Raw genomic sequence first — 15,697 nt, 5'->3', positions numbered from 1 at the left:
TTTTGTCAGAAATACAATAGTACTACGAGACTCAACCCCAAGCTCTCATTGACTTGTGCAATGAGGGATATAGCAAAAAGAAGCAACGAGAATCGAAGTTTCAAGAACTGGTCAGCTCCCAAGATTGCTAGGAGCAGTAGCTGTGTCCCAAAGATCGATTTCAAACACTAATTGGTTTAATCCATTTGATGCTTTTCCTCCATAGGATGACGAATTGATTCGTACAAGTTGGCAATTTCTCTTGTTGTTGTAAACGTATATTGGGAACTTCAATGTAATAGGATATAGTTGTAACTAAGGTGAACAACTCTACAATATCCATTACTTTTCTTTCCTCTATATCACATTAAACAGCTAGCTTCATTTTTGTCTGCGGGGTGAAATCAATCGCTCCTGTCCCTATTTCTTCCTTGAAAGCCTGAGGTCATCATGAATGGATGCCAAAAAATATAGGTGGCATGACTGTCATATACATTTGGAAACTTCAGCTACACTTGAAAGTTGCCATCATCAAGAAACTTCAAGCTCAACAGCTAAAACGATTTGCACCATAGAATTTGAATCAGTGATAGTTGCATTATCCTCGTTCTTTCCTGTTAAAAGAGTAAGCCGGAATCCATTTCTCCTTGGGCTATAGACTGAACAGAAATGGGCTTAACCTTGTGGCCAACTCAGGCTTTGAACTGAATGGTAATGGGCTTAAATTGAGCTTGACAGATTCGAAAGCTGTGCCCCATCCAAACGATACTTATACCAGTAGGACCTCAGTCTAAAATAAGAGGTTCATTCGTATTCATAATTCGAGTGTCATTATTGCTTGACGGCCCCAATTCTCGAATCCCCAAATTATTGTGCAAAATTAAGCAAAGAAAGCCCTAGTTGGTGCAAAATCTCATATAGAACGTGAATAGCCCACACGTGTGATAGACTCAAACTTTAGGGTTTAAAAGCGTGAATGATGGACCGACCTTTCTAAAAACAGTTGAATATTTTAGTCATTTGATTGGACTACTCTTCTAAATATTCAAATAAGAGTGTCCACCATGAAAATGACACTGAGCTAATTAGACTCAAGAAGGCAACTAGGCTTACTAATTCTCTTTTTCCATAAATTAAACCTAAAATTAAGTTTTTAACTATACTCTACATCATGGTTTCTCGCAGTATAATAAATTAAATATTATTGAACTACCATGAAACAAAAAATTTCAAAATCCATCTCTTTTGTACACTATAAACTCTTCAACCCAAAGATAGATTAAAGTTTATTTATGTATGTATATAGGTTTTTTGTCTTTTAAATCAAATTTGAACTTTGTTGTATCAAGAAAAGATAAAAATTAACATAGAAAACTATTAGAAAGGAAAGCTAGATAATTTAGCCGGCAACTAAAAAGGATGGTCGGTTAAACTTTTCTTAATGTCAAATTGGGGAACGTGACATGATTAGCTAGTAGAATATGTAGAAGGATCGCAAAAAGACTTTGAACCCCAGATTCCTGTCCAGCAAAGTAATATACTTTGTATATAAATTCATATAGTGGTCCGAAAGAGATTCCTTTCAGTTCAACCACAAAAAGACAGTTAATCCAATTAAAGTTTTTTCAAACTCGGAACTGTTCATTCCCCCGAGTGCTACGTAAAGAAATAGAACTAGAGCTGATAAAGCAAAGACCCCAAACCAATTTCAATCGTGCAGGCATGCACGCAGTCCCCTGATGAAAAGCTAGCTAGGTAGCTAGTTTCTGTTGTCATTCCCACTTTCAACTTAAATCATCAAATGGGAAAGGTTCCTTGATGGGTTTCATGTGCACAGCGAAAGAGATTGAGAGGTTGTCTACAATTATCAGTATCTTTCTTGTTTATTTGGATGAAGAACATCAATTTTGAGGGTGTGTGACACTGGTTTCAGGCTGCCATGTGACCTTTCAATTTGACTCACTAACCTAATAATCCACGTTATAATCTGAGTGGACCCTTACGCCCGACATTTGTTGATCACAATGCATAGAAAATTTATTCTTTGCGGAAAGAAAGTGGATATCCAAGTTCCTGCTAATAGTCATTTTAGCCAAAGTAATGTTAAAGTTTCAAACCTTATCGATCACTTTGGACCACTAACTAAGAACACGAAACCCTACAACCATTTCAAAAGAGGGTCGAGACCCTTATTCAAGGGATATGGGTCGGTTCCACGTCATGCATGCCTCATTAGATCGTTTGGATGAAAAGAAAAAAAAAAGATTTTAAGTAAAAATAAAATATGTAGGATCAAAAGAAAAGTATAAGATCAAAAGTGAGTGAGACATTAATTAGTACAAGGACAAATGAAAGCACTAAAACCTATTCTTGGATTTATAGTTCTTAATGCCCTTTACAGCATATTGGTGTAAATCAACTTTATAATATTGTCTTACAAAGAGAATATTGAACTGAATCAGGCATTTGAGATCAGCCCACCTTCTTATATTAAAAATATACCATAAGACATGAAAATAATCTATTTTAGTACAATATGTAAGACAATTGGTTTGCACATACCGTATATGATCATCAGTCGATGACAGGAGTTCCACTAAGATTAAGAATAATTGATGAATTCGACTTCTCTCGTAGTTTAAAAGAGTATTATTAGGATTCATTAATTGATTAAGATATGCATGACATTTTCATCTTTTGAATAAAAAATCTCTAACTTTTATCTACTTTTTTTAAATTAATTTTGATAGCACATTTAGAATGAATTGTAATTTCGCATAGAGTCTACAGCCATAGTAATAGACTTAGTCAACATTTGTGTAATTCTTTCCAAATTTTCATACATGAAATTTGCTTTTAAAGAAAAAACTTTGACTGCATGTATCTACCATAATTAAAAGGAACATAACGCCGAGAAGTATCTTACTAAATCTAAGGCTTCTAAAGCTGTCTTTCAGATGATTGCTGGAGATACTAGAGCTAGATTTAATTCTGTTTTTAGCTCCTTTAGAACTGTGTGTGAGAACTGGTGCATTAAAGCTTAGCTATTACAGCAGATGTCCTCCTTTTCCTTCTTACCAAGCACAATTCCCGCCCCAAGTTTATGCCCAAAACAAGCCGGTAATTGCCCCTCAATTCAGACAACCAAAACTAGAGTCATGGACTCCTCGTGCCCCTCAATTCCATTCACGTAGTGGGATTATATTCATCGCACTTACGTATAAAATTAACAAACCAAATGAATATGCTCTCTTTGATTATGTACTACATGTAATATCATATAGTATATAAATCTCAAAAAGTGGGGTTTCTTGGGAATTTAATTCAAAATTAAGGAAGAGCTGTACAATATTCTTCTACCCCATTTTAAGGGGGAAGTCATGAAGTGGGATAGCAATAAATCACACGTAAAGACACAAATACAGATATCCATAATCCTTTACTTGTACAACATACATATATATTTTGTTAACATGCATCAATTATTTGATAGGAAAAGGGAACTTAATCAGGGGTTTTAATTTAATTGCCCAAGAGGGGGAGGGAATAGGCCAAAGGGGCAAGGCTAACAAAGGCTAATAAGGAGAGAAAGGTTGTTGTAAAACCCTAGAAAATGGAGAACGAAGAAAGCATGCCGGGTGTGACAAAGACCACACACTGTATATTCCTTCGAGAAAGAGATGGTGGGGTCCTTTAAAGCCCCAGAGAAAGAGCGAGAGAGAGAGCGCACGAGCATTTAGTGTAACGTAAAGACACCTAACTTTTCTTTTCATTCCTCTGCTTTTCCTTCGCTTTACCATATGCCCTCTTCTCTATCTATTGGCCTACGTGACTAATTCCTCTCTTTCTTTGCTTTTATTCAACTTTTTACATTCAACCCCACTACGTTCTTATTCCTGTTTGCCTTGCTCGCTCTCACTTAATCGTAACTCCTTCTGTTTGCTTGTACTCTCTGTCTAAAAGGGTGATGGCTTTCTCTTTCTTTTCCCCCCTTTTTTTCTTTGCTGAGAGGGGGGAGAATCCAAGATAATTATATAAAGAGTCCAAACAAAAGGGGTTGAAGAGTTCTGCTTTTACGTACCCCAGTGAAGGCTCATTTGATTCATTCCCTTTTCTCTCCTGCCAAGTAGACCCTCAGTTCTGCAGTAGAATTACAATCCAAAACCCATTTGTTTCTTTCCTTTTTTTTCTTTTACCATGATCAGTTAAAGATATATTGATGACAAAAGCAAGTGAAGGAGAGAATAATATCTGAATTAATAATTTGTCATAATTTCTTCTGACAAAGTCTTATAAATAACCAATGACAACACATCAGCAGAATGCTTTAATGATTAGAGAATTCCCAACCAAGACTTGTCGTAAATGATGATAGGGAAACGTTAATGCCCCCCTTTTGTTTACCCAAAGACAGTCTATATATTTCTCATTCCATGTTACCCCTTGTCGACCCTAAAACTTACCAAATATATGTAACCACTTCTCATTTTCCAGAAATGATTTCATTTAGGTTGTTCATGTCTAGTTAATCAGTATTAGCTTTTAATTTCAATTAATACATCTCCCTCCTTGTTTAATTCCCTCTTAAAATCCACTACATAAACCTAAATATCAATTATAAGAGTTATATTTGATATACTATTAATATATAATATCTATACACTATCATTTAATCTTATAAAAATATACTTTCAAATGGATTTTGGCTATGCTATATTTTTTCTTGTAAGACAGTGTTTCAGAGCCTGGATTAGGGATGCTTGCGGTCTGTAATTAATTTACTGTAACAAGTCTTTTGCCATTTTGCTAGTCTAGAGACTTGCATGAGCACCTGTAGCTCCGGTATAATGAATATATTAACTTTTACTTTTTTAAAAAAATTAATAAAAAATATTAGTAAAAAATAAATAAAATGATAACATTTAGTTTATTAATAGTGTATAGAATTTATATGCCGGAAGTGTATCAACTATAAACCCATATAAAACAATCCTTTTACGTATATTATCTTAAACCCTAATTTTTTATTTAACCGAGATTCTAATTAAAATTTAATTTTAAATACATCCATACAATTATTTATGTAAAAAATAATATTATTAGTACTAATTAGGTTAATGGACACTTCATTCCAAATATCAATCCCACTACTAATAATATTCATTGCCCGCGTTAACATCCAGAACCAGCACATGGCATGAATAGCTGCTAACACTGGCTATAACATTACTACATTAATCTCACTCCTTTGTCCCTTGTACTAGTACAAGTATTATCATTCCTCTTGGTCTGTGACCAGCATCCTGCTGCCCCAAGAATTTCGTCTAAAAGTTAATTTTGACCAGGAAAAAAACCATTGATCATTGCCAATAATTACCCACTTAACATGACTCAAAAGAATGTGGTTTTACATTCAGTAAACATCATTTTTACTCCAACTGCTATGATATAATACTAAATAAATGAAGTTTCTATCTGTACAAAAAGGCAAGCAAAGCATGTGTCAGTCACATTCTAGTAAATAAGTACAACATCAAAGGCCACAAATGAATCAAAACGAAAGCTCTGATCAAGCTTTTCAACGGTTACAGAAATCCTTGTCACTATCCCAATTCAGTCAAAAGAGCATTTTGGTAATATCCGACAAAATCAGAGGCTTTTCCAACATGTGTCCCTGTTTTCCCTTTCAAACCGTTCGTGTTTCAGGACATCATTCAAAGGCAAGTCAAGTTGCAATGTCGTAAATATCTCTTAATTCAATGCCCACTTCCCATGCCCTTCCGACCACCAATCTATTTATACACTCTATAATTCTCTAAGTCTCTCTCACCCTACCATCCGAGAAAAAAAAAAAAGAAAAAAACAAACTATATTCTCCTTTCTCATCTACCTAATTTCTTCTCTGTGACAAAAATCCCATTAATCCCTGGAAATTTACTGTAATCTAATGATTACATTTAGGTACGTTACTGGACGTTTCACCAATATTTTTATGGCCGTTTTGGGATTTAAATTCTGCTTAGCATAAAGATTTCATGTGATGCATGTTCCTTAATTAATCAGTCTCTCCTTGGATTGACAATCATGTCATTAATTCCAGTTGTAAATATGTCTTTCTTCTTTATATTAATGGCTTCTGTCACTTCACTCCACTTGACGTTGTGCTTGGTGTAATTTGGTGCAGGATCTAGAGACTGCTTTATTTGAGTACAGGTTCATGCACATATTGTAAGTTAATTACTTGAATAATTAATATGCTGAAGTAGAAGGTTTTGTTAATGTATTGTATTCTTTTTTCTTTTCTTGCCTTTTCAAAACAGCTCGGGATCCGTGGAATTGCATCCAAGATCATCTCTGGTGGAGGCAGAGTCGAGACTCTGAAATAGTTTCGTAGATGTTATAGGAGATGGCAAAGAAAGGAGCTAAAGCATGTCCGCCAGTGCTTTTGTTCGTGCTCATGTTCTTGTTCTTCAATTTTCGGGCGTCCCATGGTCAAGAACTTGAGCTTCTTTTGTCTTTCAAGTCTTCAATCCATGATCCTTCTGGCTTCCTGTCCAAATGGGATTCCTCTGCCACCTTTTGCCAGTGGCTCGGTATCACTTGCAATAATTTGTCGCATGTCGACACGGTTGATCTTTCAGCTAAAAACTTATCCGGGAAATTAGTTTCCCCATCAATTTTCCAGTTGCCTTATATTCAAACTTTGAATCTCTCCAGCAATCAGCTCGACGGTGAAATTCCTCTGGATATTTTTTCCTCCTCTTCACTTCGATTTCTCAACCTTAGTAACAATAATTTCACCGGTCAAATACCAAGTGGTTCCATTTCCCGCCTTGAGATGTTGGATCTTTCAAACAATATGCTTTCAGGGAGAATCCCACAAGAAATCGGATCGTTCTATAGTCTAAAGTTTCTTGATCTTGGTGGGAATGTTTTAGTGGGGAAGATTCCAATCTCGATATCAAACATCACCACTTTGCAGTTCTTAACTTTGGCTTCAAACCAATTAGTTGGCCCAATTCCCCGTGAAGTAGGGAAAATGAAGAGCTTGAAGTGGATATACTTGGGCTATAACAATCTTTCCGGTGAAATTCCAAAAGAAATCGGTATGTTAACTTCCTTGAATCATCTTGATCTTGTCTACAACAACCTCACAGGTGAAATCCCATCCTCCCTGGGAAACCTCGGTGATCTTCAGTATCTCTTCCTTTACCAAAATAAGCTCACCGGTTCGATTCCAAAGTCCATTTTTGGTCTCAAAAAGCTGGTTTCTCTTGATCTTAGTGATAATTCATTATCTGGTGAGGTCCCAGAACTCATTATTCAGTTGCAAAACCTGGAGATTCTTCATCTTTTCTCCAACCGCTTTACGGGTAAAATTCCAAATGCTTTAACTTCTTTGCCTCGTCTTCAAGTCCTTCAACTTTGGTCCAACAGTTTGTCAGGTGAGATTCCAACAAGTCTTGGAAGACATAATAATCTCACGGTTCTCGACCTTTCCGGCAATAATCTCACGGGACGAATACCAGATGGACTTTGCAGCTCGGGTCGTCTTTTTAAGCTCATTCTTTTCTCAAATTCGCTTGAAGGTGTCATTCCGAAGAATTTGAGCACTTGCACAAGTTTGCAGCGAGTAAGGCTTCAAAGCAATCGTCTGTCTGGCGAATTATCCTCAGAGTTCACAAAGCTGCCTCTCGTATACTACTTGGATATCTCCAACAACAATCTCTCTGGCAACATCGGAGAGCGAAAATGGGACATGCCGTCACTTGAAATGCTGAATTTGGCAAGAAACAGATTTTCCGGGAAATTGCCTCACTCATTTGGTAGACAAAAGATTGAGAACCTGGACTTGTCCGGAAACGAGCTTTCAGGTTCTATTCCACGTAGTTTTGGGAGCTTAACAGAACTAATGCAATTAAGCCTATGTGGAAACAAGCTGACTGGTGAAATCCCCGAGGAATTATCTTCATGCAAGAAGCTTGTGAGTCTAGACTTCAGCCATAACCAACTGAGTGGCCATATTCCATCTGGTTTCTCGGAAATGCCAGTTCTTGGTCAGCTTGATTTATCGGAGAATCAGTTATCTGGTGAAGTACCACCAAAGTTGGGGAAATTGGAATCGCTGGTCCAAGTAAATATTTCTTACAACCATTTACATGGTAGTTTACCATCTACAGGGGCCTTTCTTGCTATAAACGCGAGTGCAGTTGCCGGTAATGATCTTTGTGGAGGAGATGACACGAGCGGTTTATCACCATGCAAAAAGGTTAAGAATCCAACTTGGCGGTTTTTTGTTGCTTGCTCTCTTGCCGCTTTAGTGTTGCTTTCTCTTGCTGCTTTTGGCCTAGTATTCATTCGAGGAAGAAACAATTTGGAGCTGAAAAGAGTGGAAAATGAAGATGGAATATGGGAATTGCAATTCTTTGATTCCAAGGTTTCGAAGTCAGTTACAATTGATGACATTATACTATCTGCCAAGGAAGTAAACGTTATCTCTAGAGGCCAGAAATTAGGCACGCCATTCAAAGGGAAGTCGGTTGTAAATGATTTGCAATTTGTCGTGAAAGAAATGACCGATGTGAGCTCAATTCCACCAAGTTTTTGGTCTGAAATCGCACAAATTGGCAAGCTTCACCATCCGAATATTGTTAAATTAATCGGGATATGTCGGTCGAACAAGGGTGCATATTTGGTTTACAAGTACATAGAAGGGAAAATTTTAGGTGAAATCCTTCACAACTTAAGCTGGGAGAGGCGGCGGACAATTGCTATCGGCATCGCGAAAGCTCTACGGTTTTTGCACTCTTATTGTTCGCCGGGTATACTCGTCGGAAACATGTCACCGGAGCGAGTTATCATCGATGGAAAAGATGAGCCTAGGCTAACGTTGGGCCTGCCTGGGCTGGGTTGCGTAGAAAACAAGCGCTTCATTGCCTCGGCGTACGTTGCCCCAGGTACATGAATAATACTACTTCCTTTTTTAGGGTGGTTGTTTGAAAATTTCCCGTGGGAAGTAATAATGCACCAGCTTAATTATGCAATTCTGTCGCATATGAAAATTTTTCTAGGCAAAATATTCATCAGTCAAACCTTGTATTATGAGATATTATTATGTCTGGCTCTTAGATACTTCAAACAATAACTTTTAAGCCCTTCTGAGTAGTTTCATCAAGCTCCTGTTTATTCTATTTGGTGCATGCCATGTTACCATAAAATCACATTGAAAATATTTATGATGTCCAAATTCAAGAACCCATAATTCTTCGGCATCAGAAATGAAATAATTAGTAGAAAATTTTAGAAATATACATCATTGGGGATTGGGAAAATCTTTTGGTTGCGAACTTTACTCAAAGGAACTTTTCTTTGAGCAAGCAAAGATATTGCGGTAAAGCTTGGGCTGCAATGATAGTAATAATATTACTATATATATTATTCTACAAATCCATGCACGTGCACGTTTTGCTAATGTTTGGTTTTCCATATTTTCCTGTGTTGCAGAAGCCAGGGAAAGCAAAGATATCACTGAAAAGAGTGATATCTATGGATTCGGCCTCATTCTGATTGAACTTTTGACGGGGAAAAGTCCTGCGGATGCTGAATTCGGAGTGCAGCGTAGCATGGTGGAGTGGGCCCGCTACTGCTACTCGGATTGTCATCTTGACGTGTGGGTTGATCCCATTATCAGGGCTCACGCATCCAACAACCAGAACCAGATCGTTGTCACCATGAATCTAGCTCTCCATTGCACGGCCGGTGACCCCACTGCTCGGCCATGCGCAAGCGACGTATCGAAAACCCTAGAGTCCGCTTTCAGAATAAGTTCTTGTGTCCCCGGCCTAAAATTTTCATCACCTGTTTAGGCTTTCATAATAATAGTAGCATGATTTTTGCTCAGAATTTTTACTTTTTGGGTTAATTTTCCTTCTTTTTTGCCCCCCCTTGGTTTCTAGTATAAGGTTTATAAATTAAGGTCTTAAATGATTGTCACTCAAATGTTTTGTTTGAAGGTATGTTGAATACATACTACTGAGTGTAACAAATGTAGATAAACTAAATGCCATTATATGAATTACAGTTTACTTTTCTTCTTTCTTATCTTTCAAGATCTCTTCTTTCTTACCTAGCTCATCATGGCAATACTTTATGGCGCATGATTATGACTCGTGGTCTAAGTATAGCTCGTAAACACACAGTGAGCCACCCTTGTAAATCAAAGGGCGACAGGTGGGGTGGGTTACCCCTTTTTCTCTTTTCCCTACTTTTGGTAGAGGAGACTGCAAGGGTATTCAAATTACAAGGAGAGAACGATGTGTAGATATATAAACCTAATCTTAAAATTCGATTGTTGGTGCTAAGCATGAACTAATATCTAAAAGACTAATGCGTTGGTGGGAATCCTGGTTAAGTGGATATCCCACTGGAGGACTGACTCTTTTCTGTCATGCGGAGAAATCCTTTTGTTTTTTGGGTGAAGGAGAAGATTATACGTCTGTCTTGCTTTCCCACCTATGAATGGCTAATGCACAGCGCATTGTTTTCTTTTATCATCTTTTACAGCTTGGTTTTAAACATGGAAATGGCACATGGGAGTAGAGTTCACATGGATTTGGACTCAACATCATGGCCTACCTTTCGATCCTCTCCACTTTTCTTTTTGTCTTCCGTTATTCTTGTAGGAATTTTGTCCCTTTTCTTTACACTTTTGTCTGTAATGTTAGGCTCAAACCAATTCCTCTCCTCTGCCAACTAACTCTCTCTTCTTCTTCCTTTTTTTTTCTTTTCACCTATATTCTGTTTGTTTCCATCATGATGGGCTCAAAAATTTTCCACCTTACAATCTTGTTGGCATGGGAAGGCAGCAATGGTTACAACAAACTACTGAGTTAAACATATTCACTTTCACATTTGTAATTATCATATTGTTGACTAGTTAAATCCTTAAGTGGACATTGATTTCCTAGCAAAAGGACATTCTCTGCTATTATCCAAAGGGCCATATCCAAAGGGTCACGCCTTGTTTGTTGTTTCTTCCCATAAAATTGTTCAACACTAGCTCATGCTTACACCAAAAGTCAAAAGTTATTTTCACAATTCACAAAGCGAATTTGGGTGGGCATGGGCAAGTTAGATGTAGATACAGTTTTGAAATTTGTGGTATGGAAAAATCCTGTGAGGTACAGAAAGTGCTGAGAAAATGCTGTATAGTTGAGATATAGTATAAGAGTATATATATATGTTTGACCCCTTTTAAGAGTTTGGTTGCATCAGATTATAATGTCTTTGGCTTGCATGTGAAAGTTTGCTTTCAACAGCAGTGGAAGGCTTGGTTCACGCCCAGCGGCCATCTGTTTTCCCTACTACACCACTCAATTTGAGAAGAGACCATAGCAGGTGAAAGGTCCTGATCAGCTGGTTAGGTCAAAGAGCTAGAAAACAGGAACATTACTCATGCTAAAAGGGGACCACTGTACTGTAATCCTGATGGTTTGATGATATTGTTTGTCCCATTGTCGGAACACTCGCTTTTGGAATGGGAGAAATGGCCAACTGGTACTAGTTTACAATCAATTTGACATTGCTGCATGTAAAAAGCTAGCTGAGGCATTGAAGCAGGCAGCTGCTGAAAACGTTGCCTTTAATCCTTTTAACCTCGCATTCCAAGAGTCCTGCAGCCTTTTTCCTTCACAGAAAATGGTCAAAGGATTTTTAATATTTCATTGCATAATATAATCAAGATTTCATATCTGCCTTTATGATGGAATAAATTAACTTAATTAGCTACAACTTTATAATCATATCACATGCAGTGAATCATAAGCAACAGGAGCTAATCCTAGGTTCCTTTTGATAAGAAATGCCCCGTAATTTCAAAAATAAATTTCAAGTGTTTGAAACTTGAACTAGCTAGAGCCCTGAAGAACTGTTCAGAACAGTTTCATAATTAGGAGTGTTCAAAGGGATCATTTGAATTCTTTCTTATAAAAGTTTGAACCCTTCATGTCTTCAAATTAAGAAATCAAAGTGTCCTTTTTGGTATACTAAATCATTTTCAATGATTGTTGATCTTTACATATCAGTATATGCATTCAAAACTGAATTATAAGCTGTTTCTTAATCCTTTTAACTTCAATGAAATCAGACAAAATAAAAAAGGTATATATATATCAAGCAAAAATCATAAAAAAGTAAAAAAAAAATTAAAAAGAATAAAGCTAATACTATTTGCTAATAATAGAACTATACATAACTAAATATATACATACACTCCACTAGGGTCAAAAGAAGAAGGCAATTTAGATGGGGCTCTTTTCTTTCCAACCAGGGCGTGTCCACAAACCTTTCTTGTGACCAACTTTTGCCTTCAATGTGGCAATGATGATGTTTAGGGTTTTCCTTTTGTTCTTTTTCACTTCCATTTCTCTCCAAGCAATGATGGTATTGACAAGAACCCTTTTTTTCTCTTTTGTTGATCAATCAGAACTCATGGGGAGAGAGCTGCTCACATTGTTAGAAGATTCCACCACTAAAGATCAGTCTAAGCATAAAAATATAAAACTAGCTGACATTACAAGGAGCAAACCAGCTCAGTTTTGCTGGCAGAGATATGATTTTTGAAATGTTGTTATCTTAAAAGCCTCAAGATATCAATTATGGTTTCTTGGAGACCATGCAAAAGGCCCTTAGGCTGCTTTCTTCTATTCAAAAAGCTCCCCTTTTTTTTCTTCCCTACAAATATTTCTTTTGATTCAATGGCGCAAAGGTGCTGATGATCTCTTTGAACCTTCCCCTCCCTCTTTTCTCCTTCAAAAGTCATCTTTTGCACATCACAAAAACAGAACATTTTTCATACTTGTTTCTTTGTTCTAAGACAGCTGTTTCTTTGTTCTCGAGCTTTAATGCAGAACAATAATTGGATACACGTGCGTCCCATTGGATATCGCAGCAACAACCCACTTAACACAATCTATGGAGTTTGATGAGGAGAAATCAAAAGTGGGGTGATTGTGCTATTTCAGTTTGACCAATCTGTTCCCATTATTAATTTGTTATCTTATGCTTAACCAGGCCAGCATCCATGAATTTGAGCATTATTGATAAGGGAATGGAAGCTTCACTCATAGCCAATGAGGGCTAAACTACCCAAAGAGTCGGTAATGAAACCGGAAAATCATTGTTTCATACCATTTTACCATTGAAATAAGTCTTCAGTCGTGTGAAACTTGTCGACCATAATGTCAAAATTATTCATCAAAAAAGTAAATAATGCGTTTTTAGCCTGTCTCAAACTTTACTCCACAAGCCTTTGTTCCCCATAGATTGATTACAGGGCAAGGGTCAACGAATATCAAATCAGCCAACACCCCTAGCTCCCCGAGACACCTTAAAACAACTTTTCCATCGATTGACGTTCCCATTTATAGACTATAAGCCAGTTGATAAGGATTTGGTCCTTTAGGGTTACCTTTTAATTCACTTGCTATTAAACTACATGTCTTTAACATTTTTCCCTCTTCCTTTTAAACTAGATGTCAACTTACATCCGGCCACTTACTCTATAATCCAACCTTTTATCATATCAAGTCAATACATTGATATCTTCACTTTTAGTTTCATCTATATTCATAACAATGAAAAACAACACTTGTCAAGTGAGATTTATCGAGACCAAGATCCGTTTTTCCATTCATTTTAAGTTTATGTTACTATCTTATCTGATACTAGTCAAAAAAATTGTTGGCAACTTGCAGGTTGCAGGTGTGCAACAAGCTCTGCTGTGTTTCGATTTCTGAGGTTTGGTACATGGGTTGGTTGCACCTTGTTTTTGGTGTACACCAGATGGCTGTGTATGAACCTAGTACTGTGTATTACTGCCAACCATGTGTTTAGAGTGTAGGAGGGGGGGCAAACTGCAAAGGTGGTTAGCCTGCAATGCTCCTCTCTGAGTTTCAAGTTTCATGCTAATACTAGTCGAAGTTTGCAGGCTGCAACTTGCTGGAATTAGTTAGGGACCATAGAGTATAAATTAACAATTAATTTGATGTTTCTTTTTCTTCATAAGTGAAATGTTAAGCATTTGGGTTGTCTACTAACTTTGGGTTCATAATGGATTTGCAATTTCTGCACCAAGACAGAAGGTACGTCAGGGGCCATGTGTGGGGGAAACAGTCAAATGCTGGGCCACATAACTCCATAATTTAGAATGGCCGGGTTGGTCACCAACTTTTCCCATAGCTCTAAAGGACAATTCCAGCATTGAGTATCCATGTCATTGTTAACCAATTATTGAAGCTATAACATAAAACAAGTGAACATAGTGTAATATCAATGCAAGAAATGACGGGATTTTCCTGATATTAAGAAAATTGGCTTTGATTGGTTTTGAAAGATGGGTATTTAATGGAGTAGGTAAGAGAGGTACTTCATAGATGTAAGGTTTAAATTTTGTTCAAAGAACGGAATAATCCTGAAATCATTAGTGGATGAAGATGAGAGTGATAACTGACAACTTCCCAATTCATTAATTCACTAACAGTTTACAAGGATTGACATTGACTGAAGATGTGAAGGAAATTTAGACCAATGATTCAAACATAAAGGGGAAGAATATACAGATGATAAGACTGCATCATTCTTCAGTCTTTAAATAGGCTAATTCTTTGTGGAAAGGATCAAAAGAAAGTGAATTGGTCAATAAGCATGGATAAAATATCTCTAATGATCAAGTGTACTTGGACCACTTGCTAGGTTCGTTTTTGGAAACAAGTCTAAGGAATGGAAGGATATGGAACATTTGATAATCATATTATTTTAGTGGAAGTCTTTAGCAAAGCACATTATGAGTTGGGACTTGGGAGATGACATGTTCTTGTCTTCCAATCCTATAACATGGTGCTGCTCCACATTGGGGAAGAGAAAGGAAAAAGGGATAAAGGGTCATGCCCAGTATTGAATCTGAAGCGAAAGGATCAAAAGAAGTTGGACAGCTTCATCATGGTGGGGTTGATGATTCCTTATCTGGTTACACATTTCAAGAAGCTTTGTTTATCAGCTATATCAGATTTGACAGACGTATTTGCCATTTAAGGTATAAAAAAATGGGTTGAGTAATATCATGGGATCCATGCCTAGATACCCATGTTAGATGCTCAACTTCTTGCTCTTTTGTAAAGCTTTTTCACAGGAGAATGACATATATGTGTCAACACTTGCATTGTCTTCATATCAGGTGAGATTCTTAATGGGGATGTGCTTAGTAGAACCTAAGAATAAACCTTAATACACTAAATCCATCACTGGCACCCGTTGGGTCTTTTCCTTATTCTTACTATCCTTTTTAACCCTTTTTCTTTCCATTAAATCAAGTTAATGAAATGTCTGAGTAAGCAAGATAGATTAATAACAGGCATTGGATTTGAGGGGAGAAAATCAAAAGGTTGAGTTAGGTCTTTTTGCATTACAAGAGTGGTAGTGTCATAGGCTCTTGACTTTTTCTGCAACAGTTCAAGAGATGTAGCAGAAGGAAGAAAAAGACCAGAAGCATTATTGAAGAGGGGTCACAGTCCATTTCTAGGGATCCGCGTTCAACCATGATTGGATGGAGAAAGCAAACCATCCAATAAAACAAAGGGCAAAATGAGACAGGAAATTCTACAATGTGAAGCTTATTAAAGGTCCCTAATCATGTATAGGCATATAGACATACAAACAGTGA

The 15,697-nt window shown here is 37.0% G+C and overlaps 1 protein-coding gene across 1 annotated transcript; it reads left to right on the top strand.

Moving 5' to 3' along the window:
* Positions 1–5,741: 5,741 nt before the first annotated feature.
* LOC18587988 (Leucine-rich receptor-like protein kinase family protein) lies at positions 5,742–10,080 on the top strand. The gene is made up of 4 exons (XM_018128454.2): positions 5,742–5,940; positions 6,164–6,207; positions 6,300–8,936; positions 9,484–10,080. The coding sequence occupies exons 3-4, from the start codon at positions 6,386–6,388 to the stop codon at positions 9,843–9,845; spliced, it is 2,913 nt and encodes a 970-aa protein (XP_017983943.2). The 5' UTR covers positions 5,742–5,940; positions 6,164–6,207; positions 6,300–6,385; the 3' UTR covers positions 9,846–10,080.
* Positions 10,081–15,697: the final 5,617 nt, after the last annotated feature.

The sequence above is a fragment of the Theobroma cacao genome, chromosome 9 (genome assembly GCF_053813885.1).
Source record: "Theobroma cacao isolate CCN51 chromosome 9, ASM5381388v1, whole genome shotgun sequence".
In the NCBI taxonomy this organism is placed as follows: Eukaryota; Viridiplantae; Streptophyta; class Magnoliopsida; order Malvales; family Malvaceae; genus Theobroma; species Theobroma cacao.
Note: the sequence above shows the minus strand (reverse complement) of the source record. Positions and strands in the feature narration are given on the sequence as shown.